This window comes from Equus caballus, chromosome 11, assembly GCF_041296265.1.
Source record: "Equus caballus isolate H_3958 breed thoroughbred chromosome 11, TB-T2T, whole genome shotgun sequence".
NCBI classification, from domain to species: Eukaryota; Metazoa; Chordata; class Mammalia; order Perissodactyla; family Equidae; genus Equus; species Equus caballus.
In genome coordinates, this window is record NC_091694.1 from 51,038,292 (window position 1) to 51,054,356 (window position 16,065).

At 52.2% G+C, this 16,065-nt stretch overlaps 3 protein-coding genes, 1 long non-coding RNA gene and 1 other non-coding gene across 6 annotated transcripts; 2 read left to right on the forward strand and 3 right to left on the reverse strand.

Moving 5' to 3' along the window:
- Positions 1–218: 218 nt before the first annotated feature.
- RNF227 (ring finger protein 227) lies at positions 219–2,715 on the reverse strand. Of its 2 annotated transcripts, XM_023653741.2 has the most exons (3): positions 1,883–2,494; positions 1,692–1,779; positions 219–339 (listed from the first exon to the last, which is right to left on the reverse strand). In XM_023653741.2, the coding sequence occupies exons 1-2, from the start codon at positions 2,400–2,402 to the stop codon at positions 1,724–1,726; spliced, it is 576 nt and encodes a 191-aa protein (XP_023509509.1). In that variant the 5' UTR covers positions 2,403–2,494; the 3' UTR covers positions 219–339; positions 1,692–1,723. The 2 variants fall into 2 exon arrangements, with proteins under 2 accessions (XP_023509509.1, XP_023509508.1); XM_023653740.2 differs by having other exon boundaries at positions 219–1,779; positions 1,883–2,715.
- LOC111775758 (uncharacterized) lies at positions 2,223–7,755 on the forward strand. Its single transcript, XR_002811737.2, has 3 exons — positions 2,223–2,528; positions 6,827–6,912; positions 7,423–7,755. It is a non-coding gene; the product is annotated as an uncharacterized lncRNA (long non-coding RNA).
- Positions 6,798–15,149, reverse strand: KCNAB3 (potassium voltage-gated channel subfamily A regulatory beta subunit 3). The gene is made up of 16 exons (XM_001504799.6): positions 15,011–15,149; positions 13,959–14,073; positions 13,145–13,703; positions 11,776–11,819; positions 11,649–11,686; positions 11,330–11,409; positions 9,989–10,033; positions 9,859–9,903; positions 9,602–9,645; positions 9,326–9,412; positions 8,992–9,077; positions 8,739–8,859; positions 8,559–8,653; positions 8,338–8,458; positions 8,079–8,167; positions 6,798–7,801 (listed from the first exon to the last, which is right to left on the reverse strand). Exons 3-16 carry the CDS (start codon positions 13,384–13,386, stop codon positions 7,724–7,726), a joined length of 1,215 nt encoding a protein of 404 aa, XP_001504849.2. The 5' UTR covers positions 13,387–13,703; positions 13,959–14,073; positions 15,011–15,149; the 3' UTR covers positions 6,798–7,723.
- Positions 7,853–7,997, forward strand: MIR9096 (microRNA mir-9096). Its single transcript, NR_128122.1, has one exon. It is a non-coding gene; the product is annotated as a microRNA mir-9096 (primary transcript).
- TRAPPC1 (trafficking protein particle complex subunit 1) lies at positions 14,309–16,062 on the reverse strand. Its single transcript, XM_005597759.3, has 5 exons — positions 15,938–16,062; positions 15,729–15,827; positions 15,507–15,577; positions 15,011–15,149; positions 14,309–14,710 (listed from the first exon to the last, which is right to left on the reverse strand). Exons 2-5 carry the CDS (start codon positions 15,825–15,827, stop codon positions 14,582–14,584), a joined length of 438 nt encoding a protein of 145 aa, XP_005597816.1. The 5' UTR covers positions 15,938–16,062; the 3' UTR covers positions 14,309–14,581.
- Between the last annotated feature and the right edge of the window lie 3 nt (positions 16,063–16,065).

Here is a 16,065-nt window from a genome sequence, read left to right on the forward strand (position 1 = left end):
AGTTGTTTAGTTCTCCCAAGAGTCAGTAGAGGTCACTACAGCTCCACAGGTTCAGTTCCAAGTGTGCAGAAGTACATACTTTTTTTTTCTTAAGGAGTTGGGGGCTCAGCCCTGCAACTTGCCAAAGGTTTAAATTGCTAGACACTTCCTTGACATGTACTGTTCACTACCAGAGCTTCTCATAGGTTGAGAGACCAGACACTTTTGAGGCTCTTAGATTAAAAAATAAAAGAAACCCAACAAACATTTATTGAGTACATACTATATACAGTAACGCTGCTCTTGGCCCCGGAGATACAACAGTCACAAGTCAGTCATTGCTGTCATGGAGCGTACACTCTAGTAGGGGAAACCAACAAAACACACACTATCAGAAAAGAAAACAAGGCATTATGCTCCAGAGGGTGAGGGAAGGGGCCACACCAGGCTGAATGCTGAGAAAAGCTTCCCAAAAGAGGGAACATTTAAGCCGAGACTTAACGACAGGAAAAAGTCAAAATATGGTTATAAAAATTGAGGTTTATACTTAATAAGTTCACATTTTTAACTCAGACAAAAATGCAACACAATAAGCTATGCACACAAAGAAATTAGATTTCTTCAGCAACAGAATGTCACTTTAAAACCTTTAATAAAAAAGTTTGCCATTTATACCAACTGTGTTTTAAACATTCCACCCATAGATGGTGATATCTGAGAGTCTAGGACCTGGACCAATGCTTAAATTTTTATGTGACAGATCACCTGGGATTCTTGTTAAAATGCAGATTCTGATTCAGTTAGTCTGAAGTGGAATCCTGAGATTTTGCACTTCCAACAAGCTCCCAGTGATGCTGATGCTGCTGGTCCTTGACTATCACCGTACTATCATAAGATATTCACAGCATTTTAAAATAGAATCCATGGCATACACAGGTAATGTCTAATTATGGGACATAGGTTTAAAACTGTATGATGAGCATCTTTTTCAGTAGTGAGTGTTTCCCTCTGACTGTAAAGATGACAAAGATACTATCAAAAGTTGAAAATTGGATACCTTTACCAAATGGCTCTCCCGTCTATCCTTGGTATGCCCTAATTAGGTGCCATTTGGACCTCCTCATACTTGCCCTAACAGGTTGAAGGGAGATTCTGAAATGAAGCAAGGTTCCTCAGAGACAAGGAGGCATCTCAGTAATTTTAGGAACACACTACTGACAGTGTGGAGACAGTAGGCATATCAGCACTGAGGGGGAAAAAACCGGTTTATTTTTCTGAGCTCTCTCACGTGCTAGAGGAGTGAGATTAACATGAAACGAAAATTAGCCTCTTCTCTCCCGTTCCATCTCTTTGAAAATTTCAAACCACTGACACAGAATTGCTAAAATGGGACCTGTTGCTCCCACACACCATAGCTGCCCTGGACAAAAGCCAAAGTCACAGCTAAGGAAACAGTCTGTCTTCCCACAGGAACGTAGACTTTGTTTCTGTCATCCCTGGGCCACTCCATCCTGAATACATAAGACTGGCACAGTCAGTAGTTGCGGGCGATTCGTCTAGGAGCCTCCCCAGCTCAGCATCTACACCTCCCAGGGCGCTCCCTCCTGCCCTCGGCCCAACTCTTTCATCAGTGCCAATCCCTGGATGGGAGAGGGGGTAGCCTTGGCATCAACCCGCTTTACTACAGCACAGCCCGAGAATGCAGCTCCCACCTTCCTAATGCCGGAGCTTCCGGGTTCCGTGGCTACAGCGTGCAGCGGGTCATGTGGGCGAAGTCCTTGATCTCCGGACAGTACAGCACTGGGGGCAAGAAGAAGGGTTAGTGGCAGCGGGAAGATGCTGCTGCCGAACCCCGGCGTTCCTGGACGCTCTCCCCCCGCAGCCTCCCTGGGCGGCCCCTCACCGTTGCTAGGCAGCGGGCGCCGCCAGCGGCGCGCCGGCGCCAGCACCGTGTCCCAGAGCCGCCGGAGCACGCGCCATCCCCTGCTCCTCGGCCCCGTCTCCTTCTCGCTTTCTTCTTCCTCGTCGTCGGCCTCTCTGTCGGCGTTGCCGCCTTCCCTGACCGAGCCACCTGTCTTATCTGGCCCGCACTTGGCCCGGGCTCTCTCCTCCAACTGCAACCACAAGTCCCGGTCGACAGCGACTTCCGTGACGCCGCCGCGAGGGAGCGGGGTGGACGCGCGGCAGAAGGGGCACGTGACGACGCGGCGCAGGCGCGCCACACGCGCGGCCGCCCCGCTGCCGTCGCCGCGCGCTGCCAGCTCCCGCAGGCAGGCGGTGCAGAGCGTGTGGCCGCAGCGGGCGCGCGCCGTGCCGGGCAGGCGGCGGGGCGCGCGGCCCCCTAGGTTGAAGGGCCGGTAGCAGACGTTGCAGTCCAGCTCGCCTCGCTCAGGAAGAGACGGCACCCTCACCAGGAGCTGCATGGTGCTCGCCGTGGACTCGAGGGCGTCGCGAACGCGGCCGGCTCCGTGGATAAAACGAGACGGCTCTTCCCGCGATCCGGGTCGGGTCCTGGGGCCCGCGCCGCGGCCTCTTTGCCCCTTTTAAGAGTGAGACCCCGCCCCCCGAGGCGTCACGCTGTGGTCAGGCCGCTCCCTGCGGCGGCACGCGTAGGGGCGGTGGAGGTGCGAGGCCGGGAATGTGAGCGATGGCGAAGCGGGAGAGGTGACCCAAGAGCTGCCAGGACCGGGGCAGTGACAGGAGCACCACCCTCTATTCCCTCCAAGCCTGCCTTCCTCCTCCAACACAGAGCCAGCGTTTCTTAATTCTGCTTTGTGCCAATCCCCAGTTCCCTTCCTGTGCCCTAGCCCTCAGCCACTTGCACACGTCTCTACAGCCCTCTGGGCCTGTTCGTTCAGTTGCTCACACTCTTTCACAACCCCACCCAAACTTCCTAAGCCAGTGACACTGCTCATCCTGTCCAATCTTTAGTGGGCTCCTGGAGGTTTGAACAGATGCTGCCTGGCAGTAACTCTCCTTGTGCCCTCAATTTTCCTTATTATCTACAACCTCTCTGTGTTGTTGTAAGGCAGGTTTCCCAAATTTTATTCTCCCCAAACTACTCAACTCCCAGCTGACATCTCAGCCTACAGAGGGACCTAGATTCCAGGACCATGGCCTTAGGAATGCTGGGAATCCTTTCCTTCCAGAATAGCCATGCCTGGACACCCACACACCATGATGGCTCCAGCAAAGCAGCCCAGCATGAGTTCTGACTCAGGGGTCTGACTTCCGCCACAGGTAAACAGGACATAGTACTCACAGCTCACATTCCCTCATGGTGCCACACCCACCCACAGCTGCCTCCTCACCCTCCTCTCCAGGTTCTGTTATGGAGGGTCATAGCACAGACTCTAGAGCTAGCTGGCTTGAGTTCAAATCCTAGCCTCTACCGCTTACTAGTCGTGACACTTTGAACAGTTACTTAACTTCTCTGGGCCTGGGTTTCCTTAGCTATAAAATATGGATAATAGGTTTGAATGAGCTTATATACATATAAAGTGCTTAGAATGGTGCCTGGCACACAGTAAACACCATGTATTAGCTATTATTATCCTGTGCCTCCAGTCCATATTGTGTTCACTTTAACTTCTCAGTACTCAACATTTTCAATATCCATCTCTCTTGGTCAGTGCAGGATGGGCTTCTCCACACCAATGGCATTTACTGGCTATAACAGCCAATATACAGCTAGTTTTGTTTTTTAACTAGATTGTTAAAACTTCAGAGGTTAATCTTTTGTGAGGAGGTATATCATTATTTTTAATTATTTTATATCATTTCAGAACTTCCCAGTTGTCTTCATGGTCACTTGGGGGAAGCTATCTATTTATGCCAATGATGCTGTCATAATTCAAAACATTTTTGGAACTCCCCTTTGAAATGGTGTTTGGAGATCTCTTCACATCTTTTGATATCTCCAGTTGGTGATTAAATCTTAATCTTTTAGGGTTGATTTGATTACATAAGTGCTCCCAAAGTGTTTGACAGCCAAAGTCCCTCTAAGCTCCAGACCTGGATATCCAGTCACCTGCTCAACTATCTTTCTTGTTTATCTTCAAGAACCCAAACTGATGATCTTCCTGTCCAATTCAGCATCTCTTCCAGTGTTTCCTACCTCTTTCTTTACCCAACTCCAGAAACCTAGATGTCATCCTTGATCCTTTCCTTGCTTTCACCTTCCTTTACTATCACTAAACACAGTACATTTTGCCTCCTAAATCTCTCTCTAATCCACCTACTTTTCTCCACCTCCAGTACACCACCCTAGTCCATGCTGCTATCATCTCTTGCTTAGACCTTGGTAGAAGCTTCTTCTTTATTTTTTTTAGGAAGATTAGCCCTGAGCTAACATCTGCTGCCAATCCTCCTCTTTTTTTTTTTTTTTTTTTGTTGAGGAAGACCAGCCCTGAGCTAACATCCATGCCCATCCTCCTCTACTTTATATGTGGGACGCCTACCACAGCATGGCTTGCCAAGTGGTGCCATGTCCACACCCAGGATCTGAACTGGCAAACCCCGGGCCACCGAAGCAGAATGTGCACACTTAACCGCTGCACCACCAGGCCGGCTCTGGTAGAAGCTTCTTAACCAGTCTGTCCACAGCCATTCTGGCCTTCTGCAGGCTTCTCCATACTGCTTACAGTGATCTTTCCAAATCTCAAGCCCAATCGTGTCCTACCACACATCCCTTCCATTCCTGTTTAAAACCTTTTAATGCAGTGGTAGTTTAATAGCCCCAAATTCCTCTGCAATGTTGCTTCTCCCATCAAAATTGAGGTCTATTTCCCTATCCCTTGAATCAGGGCTCACCTCGTGACTTGCCTGGACTAATAGAATGTGGCAGGAGTGACGTTGTGTGAGTTCTGGAACCTAGTACATCAGAGGCCTTGCAGCTTATGGTTTTGTCCCTTTGGAACACTGCCCTGAGACCACCATGAGGGAAGTTTACTGGCAGATTAGAGCACATGGACGAGAACTGAGGAACCCCGGCAATAGCCAGCAGTAACAGCCTGATGTACCAGTGAGGCCATCAGATTTTCCTGCTCAGCTGCCCTGCCAGCGGAATGCAGCCACATGAGTGAGCCCAGGTGAAAACAGCACAGGAAACTCCCAGCCACCCCACAGAATCATGCAGAAAAATTAAGTTTTTAAAAGTTGTTTCAAGCCACTAAATTCTGGGAGTGCTTTGTTCTATTAACAGATAACTGACACAGAGGATTTCCTATTGTCCTTATGATAAAAATACTACTCTAACGTGCCTTTTAAGGCCCAGTATGTTCTGAACCCACTCGTGTCTCACATTCTGCTTCCATTCCCTCTTTAGACACTCTGGTTTAGGAGACCTTTGGCTTGTATGTTCCTTTCTGCTACAAGGCTTTCTTGTATGCTGTTCCCCTAAGCCTCTTGCTTTCACCTTAGTAACACCTACTCATCCTTCTGCTCGCAGTGCAGCCTCACCATGTCAAGTACCCATTGAAGACTCTGATCACACCACATACTTTCCTCTGGACTTTGGACAACCAAAGTTTGTGTTTGTTTGGGGGTTATTTGTTTGTCTCTCCCATCTGAAAACTCCACGAAGGTTGTTCTGAGCCTGATTTTGTTCACCACTGTATCCCTGTGACGCACCATAGTAGGAGTCCAGAAATAAATACGTGTTAATGAATGAGGTGAGCGATAAATATGGCAATTGAGGTGTGACAATAAAGGAAGGTTTCCTATGAGGGGTTTCTAAACTGCCTGTGAAGGTAATTCTAAGAGGAGTTTTTTAAATGTTTTGAGCAATAGAGGAGGCTTCGTTAAAATAAGTACATAGCCCTGCAAGGTAACTATTTAAGGAGAGCACAATTTTGAACTTATAAATTCTTGTATGTTTGTTACAGAATAACTAATCACAGTTTAGTCATACATTTTACCCCTATGTTTCCTCTACAGTCTTCTCAAATGAGTGGGAGATGATATGAGTGGGTGTAAGTATTCATTAGTTGATCCGGTTGGTTGCTAATCCAGTAAATGGCATGCTGCTCTTTTGGAAATTGGTTTACTGTGCTCTGCCAGCTTCAGGATCAAAGAAGGTTGAGGATACCAAGAAGGGAGATGGTGAGATTGTATTTTAAGGAAAGCAGAGCTCATCCTCCCCTGCCTTATCATCTTTAAAGTGGTAACTTTCCACCCACTTTCTCTCCCAGGGAAATCAGAGTTCTTTGGGGAAGAATAAGGGGCAATATCTGAAATAATCCCATTTGATTCTGCTTTTCTGCTACCCCTACACATGATCTTTCACTTGTTTTCTTTTTTTCTTTATAAGGATAACTCCTTTCCCTCTCTCTGTATCATCTCAGTCATAGACTGGTTTTCCTTTTCCCTCTCCTTCACCAAATCCCAAAGCCTCAACCTCAGAATGGCCCTTCCCACTCAGCCAGAAGAAAACCACCCAGATAGTTCCTTGGTATATGTGTGGGTATCAGGCAAGAAGGAAATGAGAAGTGCAGACAAGAAGTGTGGCTAATATAACTTGCAAAACAAAACAAGGGCAAGGGTGTCAGAGGGAGGAGCAAAAAAACTATGAAGCCAGACATCTGGGTCCTAATGAACGTGGTGACCGAAAGAAGGAAGAAAACTGGGGCCTGGGGTGTCTGGTGTCTGAGTTCTTGAGGAGAGCAGTGCCTAGCAGCAGGATGCGCTGGTCACTGGAATAAATGAGCAATGGAGAGAAAGCGAGTACTGGAGCTTTCCGATGGCAGAGGAGAGTCAGATACGGGAGACTATCTTAACCTCCCAACCTCCCCCCACCCTGCAATTTCAGACAAGGTGAGTGAGGATCAAGCTGAGATTTTATTTACAGGTCCCTGGGAAGTCTTACAGAAGAGGGGCCATCATTATTGCTTTAAGATTATTGCCAGGAGGAAGACTGCAGTCCTCTCCTGCCAGGTAGGAAGTCCCGCTCAAGGCTCAGAAGTCTATCTCCAGAGCTCTTTAGGTCAGCCCAATGACTCCGCCATGACCTAAAGGCCGTCACTATTTCCTGCAAAGCACAGCCCAACTGTGTTTTCCAAGGGCCACCCAGACCACACTATACATCTGCCATCAAATCTCTCTCTACTTTATCAGGCTGTGTCGCTACACTCCCACCCTGCCCCTCTTGGCAAGAACAAAGTATTAACACTAGTTTAGTTTTAAGCCCTCCTCCACCACCTGGCTGTGAGGCAGAGTCCTGGTTTCCCAAAGATTCGCATTTACTTCCTGCCAGGACCAGCCTGGCTTCCCTTGTGTCGAATAACATAAGAGCCCCATTTCCTTTGTCACAGATGACATCACAACTCACTTCTTACTAGGTTATTACCCCTTGATGACATTTCAAGGGCCGCTTTTGAGGTACTCTGCATGTTTCTTATATCCGCCCTGTTTTGGTTTTTTTTCCTCCTGGGCCTCGGCGATTAGGAGAGGAGAGAAGGGAGCGAGACCAAGTGGCAGAGAAGGAACGACCCAGTAGCTCATGCCCGGGATTAGCAAGAAGGCCGAGGAGAACGCAGCAGGGGCCGGCGGACTACTTTTCCTCTCAAGCCCCACTGCGGGAGAATATGGCTTTGTTCATGCGTATCGCTACTCGAAGCCGGGACTCGTTAGCGGGCGGGGCCGCCCTAACTCTGGCCGCTGCGAGGAGGGGTCGGACCGGGAGGGCGGCGGCGGTGGCTGTGGGGAAGTAGGCTGCGCCCTTCCCTTCGGCTGCGCTCCCGACGGGCTACTTCTTGGAATGCAGTTTGTTGCCCAGGAGCCCGTCTATCTCCATCACTGTCTGCGGGGTCAGCTGGCTCAGCACCTGGAGGAGAGCGGGGTGGTGGAGAGGGCAGTACATGCTGGGTCACTGAAGAAGGGCACGAGGTTGAAGGACCTAGGGAGCTGCACAGCGGGGCCAGGTGGCAGGGAAAGAGTCGCAGCTGTGCCCCTGCCTCGTCTTGTCGCCCTGGAACCTCTCATGTGCAAACCGAGGACCTTGTAGGTGACCTCACGGGCCCATTCTGGGTTGGACAGCGAGGCCTTGACTGCTGGGGAAGGAAATGATAGAGATGGGCTCTGGCTCTGAGTCCCCAGCTCACCTGTAGGGCGCCCAGGTGTTCTACCAGCTGCTCTGCGCTCGACACCCCAAGCAAGACGGAGCTGACACCCTCACTGCGGAGACACCACGCTGGGGCCAGAGGAGGAAGAAAAGAGAACTGATGCGGAACAGTGAGCACACAGACTTAAGAAGTGCCTCTGAGGAAGAGGGTCCTCCTTAGGGACAAGCCAGTCTGGGGTTTGGTAGCATCTCAGGAGAAGACATGACCCCTGCAGGGTCCGGGGCTGGCAGTATCTCACCAATAGCAAGCTGTGCCACAGTGCAGCCGAGCTGGTGAGCGATGGGGAGAAGGTCCATGACTTTGGCTTGTTGCTTCTTGCCATCCTCACTCTGCACTTTGTCTTTGAGCCACTGATATCCCTGGAGGCCAAGGAGAATCAGTGAAAGACCACATGCCACGCCCCTATCTCCAGCACCCCAGATAGCCTAGTCCCTGCCCTCCTGAGCCTCCAGATCTCACTTTGATGGTGGCCCTGCAGGTATCTGGGATGCGTCCATCATATTTGCTAGTGATGAGGCCACAGGCCAGAGGGGACAAGGTGACTGAGCCAACACCTAAGAGGAAGAGGATTAAATGTGAGGAAAGGGATCTAGGTGATGGTGAGGCTGAGAGAAAGGTAGGGATGAAGGGGCTGCAAACCAATCTTGTGGTAGAGCTCTGGCAGCTGCATCTCCACCTTCTCTCTCTGAAACAGATGGTGCTCAGCTTGTTCACACACTGGAGGAATCAGATTGAACTGTCTGGCCATTGAGTAGGCCTCCTGGGTTGGGGTGGGGAAGAGATGGGGGTCAGAGCATTCCTTCCATTTTCTTCCACTCCCCCTCCTCCAGTAGAGTCGGGTTTGGAGTGGGAACCAGATGTGGGACAGCGGGAAGTGGGGTGGCACACTCACCATGATTTCTGCAGCCCCCCATCGGGATGTCCCCCAGTAAAGGGCCAGGCCCTGGTTGATGACGTAGGTCATGGCTCGCACAATCTCTAGGCACATGGGAGAGGGAGAGCCTCACCGTCAGACCCCTGGCATCCAGGGCTCCAGATCTGTAGACCTCTGCCTGCCCCACCAGGACCCCAGGCATCTCTGTGGAGTCAGAGAGGTTGGTATCTGCTCTTTGCCTCCCTCCTTGTCTAAGTGCTGGGGTCTGAGCCTCCCTGTGGAACTTAGGAGGCCTCCTGAGCAGGGAGGGAGCAGTTTTGAAGGACTGTCAGGGTTGGGGTGCTGCTTTTACCCTCCATGGGACTGTTGGGGTCTGAACGATTGGCAAAGATGATGTCTACATATCCCAGCTGGAGGCGTTCCAGGGATCCTCGCAAGCCTGGGGTAGGGATAGGGAGAGGAAGGAAACACTTCAGCTTGTTTCCTGAAAAGGCCTTACCCCTTTGCCATGACCACCTAAATCCCAGCTTCCCTATTCAAAACCTCTGATTCAAAGCTTCAAAGAATGTTCCCAACTCCTCTGGCTTCCATACCCAGCCACTTCAGGTTCCCAGCCCCTAACTCTCACCCTCAATGATGTGTTTGCGGCTCAAGCCTCGCTCAGTTTCTGCCCTGTACGAAAAGGTAAGTCAAAGAAGAAGTGTGTCAAAGATAAGGGACCAGGGCTGGCCTGGTGCCATGAGGAACTGGGATTGCATGAGTCCTCACAGGCAGGTGCAGACCTGGGGTAGCAGGTGCAGGGACAGCTGTCCCCACCCCCATCCCATGCACCTTCACACATTCTCTGTAGATCTTCTCCCCAATTATAGCAAGGCAGCCACTTACTGTCCCCCCCAAAAAATCTTGGTGGTGATGACATAGCTTGATCTCCTGGAAAAAGAGAAATGGGAGAACCAGCAAGAAAAGGACTTTTGGATGATCACATCCCCAGCAACCCCCCAAAACACAGTCTCACCTCCAACCTTTGCTCTTGAGGATGTTGCCTAGGGTTCTTTCAGCCCTGGAAGAAAGACAGTGCAGAAGCACTCACCCCTCCAAAGTAGATCAGTTCCTTCCCCTCCTCTCCACCTTTGCCTTCAACTAATTTCCTCTCTCGTAAAGTGGAGCATAAACCAGAAGCCCACTGAGCTGTCACTCCCATCTAAATAAGAGGGGCTCCCAGAACCAGGGGTGTAGTCATATCTTTTTCATTCATTCATTCAACAAATATCACTTGTGCATCAACTATGTACAGGCTCCGTTCTGGATGCTGAAGGGATAGAATAGGATGAGGGGAGAGGGAGAGATTGTAGTGGAGCCGGGGAGGACACTGTCTTGTCTGGTTCCAACCATCTATATTGCCCTCCCCCTTCTTTGAATCTCTGCAAAGTCCCACCCATCCTCCAAAGCTTAGCTCAGATTCGGCCTCATCTTATGGAAAATGTTCTCTGATGGCCATAGTCTATGGTCAGTCCTTCTTGTCAGCTTCCATAGCTCTTATTGGCTACACAATTCTTTGGCACTTAATTATGAGCTAATGTGTGACAAGTCATAAGGTGTTATGGTGAACTGTTGCTGAAGTGTTTTACTGTTATTTAATCTTTCATAACTCCCTGTCTTTTTGGTTTGTTTGTTTAACCACTTAGACTGTGAGCTTTTTGAGGGCATGTTGATGTCATCCCACTAGCATTGCCTGCTCTGTGCCAGGCTCTGTGTAGGTACCTGGGTGACATGGGGGAGAGTAATACCAATTCCATGGAAGGAGCCTCCCAACTGAGCAGTGAATATGGCCCCGTCAACCAGTAATTGATGACCTGTGTCTCAGAGGGCAGTATAAAGTGCTTTTGGAGCTGAGGGGGGTAGTGACCAACTTCGGGGAGTAGGGCAAAGGCTTCTTGGAGGAGCTGACATTTGGGCCAAGTCTTGAAGATAAGCAGAAGAGTTTGCCAAATGGAAAAGAGGCAGGGGTAGGTCATTCTTTGTTTTGTTTTGGCTACTCCTACTGTGAAGCCATGGGTGTGTGATGTGGTGTGTGGTGTGTTTGAAAACTCAGCTTTGTAATCCTCATGTAGTTGCACATAACTGATGCTCAGGATATATTTGTTTTATTTTGACTGCACAGTATGCCCATTGCCCTTAAGCTGGAGAGAGACTGATGTTAGGACTACAATTCCCATAATGCTTCAGGGGCCTATTGGCTGAAAGGTGGAAACTTAGTGTTCGCAGAATTCCCAAAGTTCTTTAGAGGGAAAACAAGAAGCCCTGATGTTCTCTCAGCCTTCCAAGTGTAACTTAGCTCTTTCACCCCGGTCCTTACTTTCCCGCTGCGTACACTTCGGCAGTGTCAAACAGGTTTACACCATGCTCATAGGCTACTGTCAGCACATCCTCTGCTGTCTAGGGAGGTGAGAGAAAGAGTTAAAGATCAAGCACTGGCCCCTCAATTACCTCCCTCACTGCACTCTAGCCCATCACACCTCAGCCCTGGTTTCCACATTCTCTCCCCTTTCCCCATCCTCCAGCCTCAGGTCCACCATGCTCCAAGCTTGTTATCCAAACCCCTATCCAAGTCCATGTCCCCCTTTTCTGGTTCCCTGACATCCCCTCACCCTGCTTCTAGGTCCCATCACTTATACCTCATCCGAGATCTGAGAACCAAATGTGACCCAGGTACCTGCAAGAGAGAAGCCAGGCCTGTGAGAACTGTGGGAGGCAAGCGTGAAAGAATGGCTCTTCCCTTAATTCTTCTTCTTTCTAACTCACCTAGGCCAAGACAGGACACCCGAAGCCCAGACTTTCCTAGGTTCCTGCAGGATACAGAAGCAGCAGGAAGGGGTGTGGCCTCCTTTAGGGACGTAGATTATCAGCCCCCAGCTCCTCTCCCTCCAGACTGAGAAGCCCTCAGGCTGTCTCTGTCCAAAGAAACTAGACCCAGTGGGCCTACCAAATTGGGCAGTACTATGCCCATAGCATAAGTGAACAAATAAATGCCTGTTCCTCTGGAGCCACTGTCCAATGCCTCTGTTCCCTCCTGTCACATTGAAGATATGCTGCCTGGTTTGTGTTTCTTCTGGTGGGGCTTGTCTGTGTTTGAGTCATCTCTGGGATATGTGGAGTTGGGGGCTGGGAGGAACGTGACTGGCTCATTGTGATGAGTTTGTGAAAACAGACCCTCAGACAGAGAGTGCTATGCTAAAGGGCAGACACTGGGGTGGAAGGGGTAAACCAAGTCAAGTTCGGGCACTCAGGCAGGCAAGGGTCCTTAGATAGGCTAGGCAGATGGGCCACCAACAAAGGCAGGTAGGACACCTGGGTGGGGAGTAAAACTATTTTCCCTCTTCCCCTCTCCACTCCCTCTGCTCCTGTTGGCTTGTGAAGTCTGTCTGTGAACTAGAGAGCCCCCTCCTCCCAAGGCCCCCCACCCAGGTAGTGAGCTCAGCTTCCTAATCAGGGCTGCCACATGGAGGGGATCAAATTCCTCAAGTGACAAAGCCAGGTCAGATTAGTGACCTCTGCTCACTCCCAAACAGGAGCACCTCCCCTCTCTCCTACTGTGAGTTCTGAGAGCCCAGTGGTTCTCTGAGACAAAGTCGGTTACATTTCAGTCCACCTTCCCCATCCGGCCCCTGTCTCTCAGCACGGGGTCGAGAGATGTAGTCCATCATTCCCAGGACCCCACCAAGAAAGGTGGAAGGAGACAGGGGCCCTTGGGGCAGGTGGGGGTGGTATCTGGGTCAGCACCCTGAGCAGGCCAGAGTGAGAAGCTGTTTCCTTCCCTGCTTCTTCCTAGGACACGGAGCCAAGGACACTCTATCCGAGGGGGTTGGGGGGGAGTGCGCAGCCTGGAGACAGATGCATCTCTGGCCTTCCTGGGGGTAAGGAGGGAAGCTCATGAGTATCCCCTGGGTCTGACAGGACCCTGTCAAGCTTGGTAAACTTGATTTTCTCCTTCTCGGGGATATCGACGGAGACCAAGAGAGGGACCAAGTATGGGAGTGCCATTATGAGAAGAAGAGATGGAATGAGCCAGGACCTTTTTAGTGAAGTTTGAGGGCGTCCTGGCGGATCCCAGGAAGCTTCAGGGGTCAGGAAAGGGGAGCAGATGGGGCGGGCTGCCCAGCCACCCCCATACCTGTATTTCATGCCAGTGCCTCTGCCGGTGCTCTCTCGGAGGGCCCCAGCAGGTGCTGGAGGTCGGGGTACCAGTGCCGCCCGGGCCTTGGGGCCTGATCCTCCGCCCCCGGGAGGATTCCCATGCCCCCCGCCGACCGGCCCGCCATTACCGCCCCCGGGGCCCGGCCGGGGTCCACACAGACGGTCCTCACTGCTCCGGCTGCGAAGGTTCTGCTCGGTACACGCGATAGACACCTGCATGTCCGCTGGCCAGGGCGGGGGAGGGGGCTCCGAGGGGGCAGGAGGAGGGCACAGGGAAGCCCGAGGGCGGACCCCCGGGGGTGTAGTGGCGCGAGCCCTGGGAAAGCTGGAAGGCTGAGGCGGCTGCGGCGGGAGCCTCCAGGCCGATCTGGGCCGCTGGGGCGGACTGCTGGAGGTCGCGGGGTTTGCCGCGGGAGGGGAGAAACGCGGGGGGCGCCACGAGTGGAGATATTCGGGTACGGGGGCACTGGCGCCGGGAGGAAGAAGTGGAAATGGATGAGGGTAAAGGTCGAGGGCGACTCTCAGCGAGTAGGGACCTAGGGACGATGAGGGCGGAGGAGAGATGCCACCTCAGCCAGAACCGCAGCGGGACCCGCTAGGCGCCCAGCCGCGTCCGCAGCCGTCCCAGCTAATCAACATGCAAGCACCACCCCATTATCTGCATAAAGCCGGCCACCTCCCAGCCAAATCTGCCGCTCATCTGCATAAGCCCCGCCTTCCGAAGCTCGGCAGCTAGAGTACTGTGTGTGCTCAGAGGAGCCAGAGAGCAGGACCCGGGAGGGCTGTCCTACCCTCTGGGACTCGAGGCAAGTCGGCCTTCCTCCAGCTCAGTGCTTTTCAATCGGGGACGATTCTGTCCCCTAGGCGTCATTTGGCAAGGTCTGGAGACATTCTTGACTGTCACGACTGGGGAAGGGAGAAGATGTGCTTCGGGAATCTAGTGAGCGGCGACCAGGACAAAGAACAGGACAGCCCCTCCACAACAAGGAATTATCCATCCCCAAATGCCAGGAGTGCCGCAGTTGAGAAATCCACTAACAAAGCCTCTTTGCAGGCTCAGGGGATGTGGCCACCCTGGTTCACCCCTTCATGAGTGGGGCAGGCTCCCGACAACCACTCAAACGGACACACTCAGGCCGCAGAGGATAAAAAAAAGTTTATTCTGTACTTCTCACAGTGTCAGGTAGGGGATAAAACTGGAGAGTGTGCCTGGTTTGGAGGTGCAGGGACTCCTGGAGGATTCCTTCCTGGGATTCGGAGGGCACCAGGGCAAGCTTTTGGCTGTTGCCCTAGGAGGGCTGCTGGGAGGCTTGAGGGGGGTGGAGAGGCTGGCAGTGGGGACCCTCAGGTGAAACAGGTTAGGAAGGCCCCAGGCAGACCGGATTCTCCTGAGGGGTGAGGTAGGGTGCTTCCTTCAGCCAGCCCGGGCGGAGAAGAAGGGCAGAGAGCGGACGTAGGAGTCTAGTCGGGAGCGGAAGAGCTCACTCTGCACAGTTTGGCCCAGCGGGCACAGGGGATTCTTCACCACCAGCTCCACATACAGCTATGGAGGGGGAGGGTGTTAAAGCCAGGCTTTGCACACCTCTTGTTTTCAACCCCAAACCTAGTAGAACCTCAGGGGTGTGTGAATGCACAAGGATCAAGGGCCGAGAGGCAAGTCCCCCCTCAGGAGAAACTGGTGGTGGGAGTGTTTAAGGACCTAAAGGGTCCTGAGGAAACTCTGACTTCAATAGAGCTACAATAGAGTAGGATTAAGGCAGGGAATCTGACGAAGTCTTGGGGCTCTAAGTGGCCATGGCTGTTGAGGAGCTTCGGGGGAAGGGTCCCAGGGGCTGGCACTGACCGCACTGTAGATGTGGTGCAGCACATCTCGGATGGGTCCCACGCCCAAGTCAGTATTCATGACAACCTTGATTCCAGTGGGCGTCTCGTAGTAATGGAGTTTGTAGCGGCTGGTTTGGAAGGCCAGGAAGCCGTCCTTCCTGCAGAGATGAGGAAGATGTTAAGGAATAGGAGCGGACTCTCTCCCAAAGAGATACTTCTGATCCCCTGTAGGTAGACTCCCTCTTCTCTAAACATATCATTTGTAGGAGCCTGGTTGAGTAAAGACACCTCCCATATTCACTCCTCAGTTTATCCCCTGCACTCAACCTCTCCACATTCAGATCTTCCCCACCGCCGCCACAGCCAGTTCCAGCACTCTAGCTCCGGACTCCCTCTCTCTCTGTCTCCTTCCTGTCTCTGGGGGCCATGCCCCTCCCAATCCAGAAAGTTTCTCCCACTCCAGAATTCCCAAAGCTAGCCCTCCTTCCATCAACATCCCCTCTGACTCCGCGTACATGTCTAGCGGTGACATCTTGCTGACAAACGAGCGGATAGAGAAGAGCATCCCGTACATCAGCTTGTACTCCTGGCGGGAGAGGGGCAGAGTTAGGTCATGGTTTTTGAAGGAGACAGGGTAGGGGTGGGAACTAGCTGGGGTCTGGAGAGGAGGGGCTGGATTGGGACTAAATACGTTTGGAGTTGCGGGGTCACCGGATTGCGCGGGGCCCTCTCGTCACCTCCTCCTTGGGGATCCCCGCTTGTTTCTTGCGGTGCCACTCGCTGTAATGCAGACATACTCCATTCCGATCAAACAGGTATAGGTTGTGGACGGTCATCTGCGGAGCAGAAAGTGGGAGCCTCGCTCCGGGACCGCCCACACTCAGTGAGCTGCAGTTCTCTATCCCGGATCCCTCCAACCAGCCGGGGACCCCTCCCCCGGACTCACCGGAACTGCTCCGAGCGCCCGTCACCGGGTACTTCCGGTTTCCGCGGAGCCCCACCCCACCGGGTCCTCACGCTGCTGCGGCGGAGCAGTGACTCCGCCCCCAAACCTCTCTCAGCCAATCCATGGTC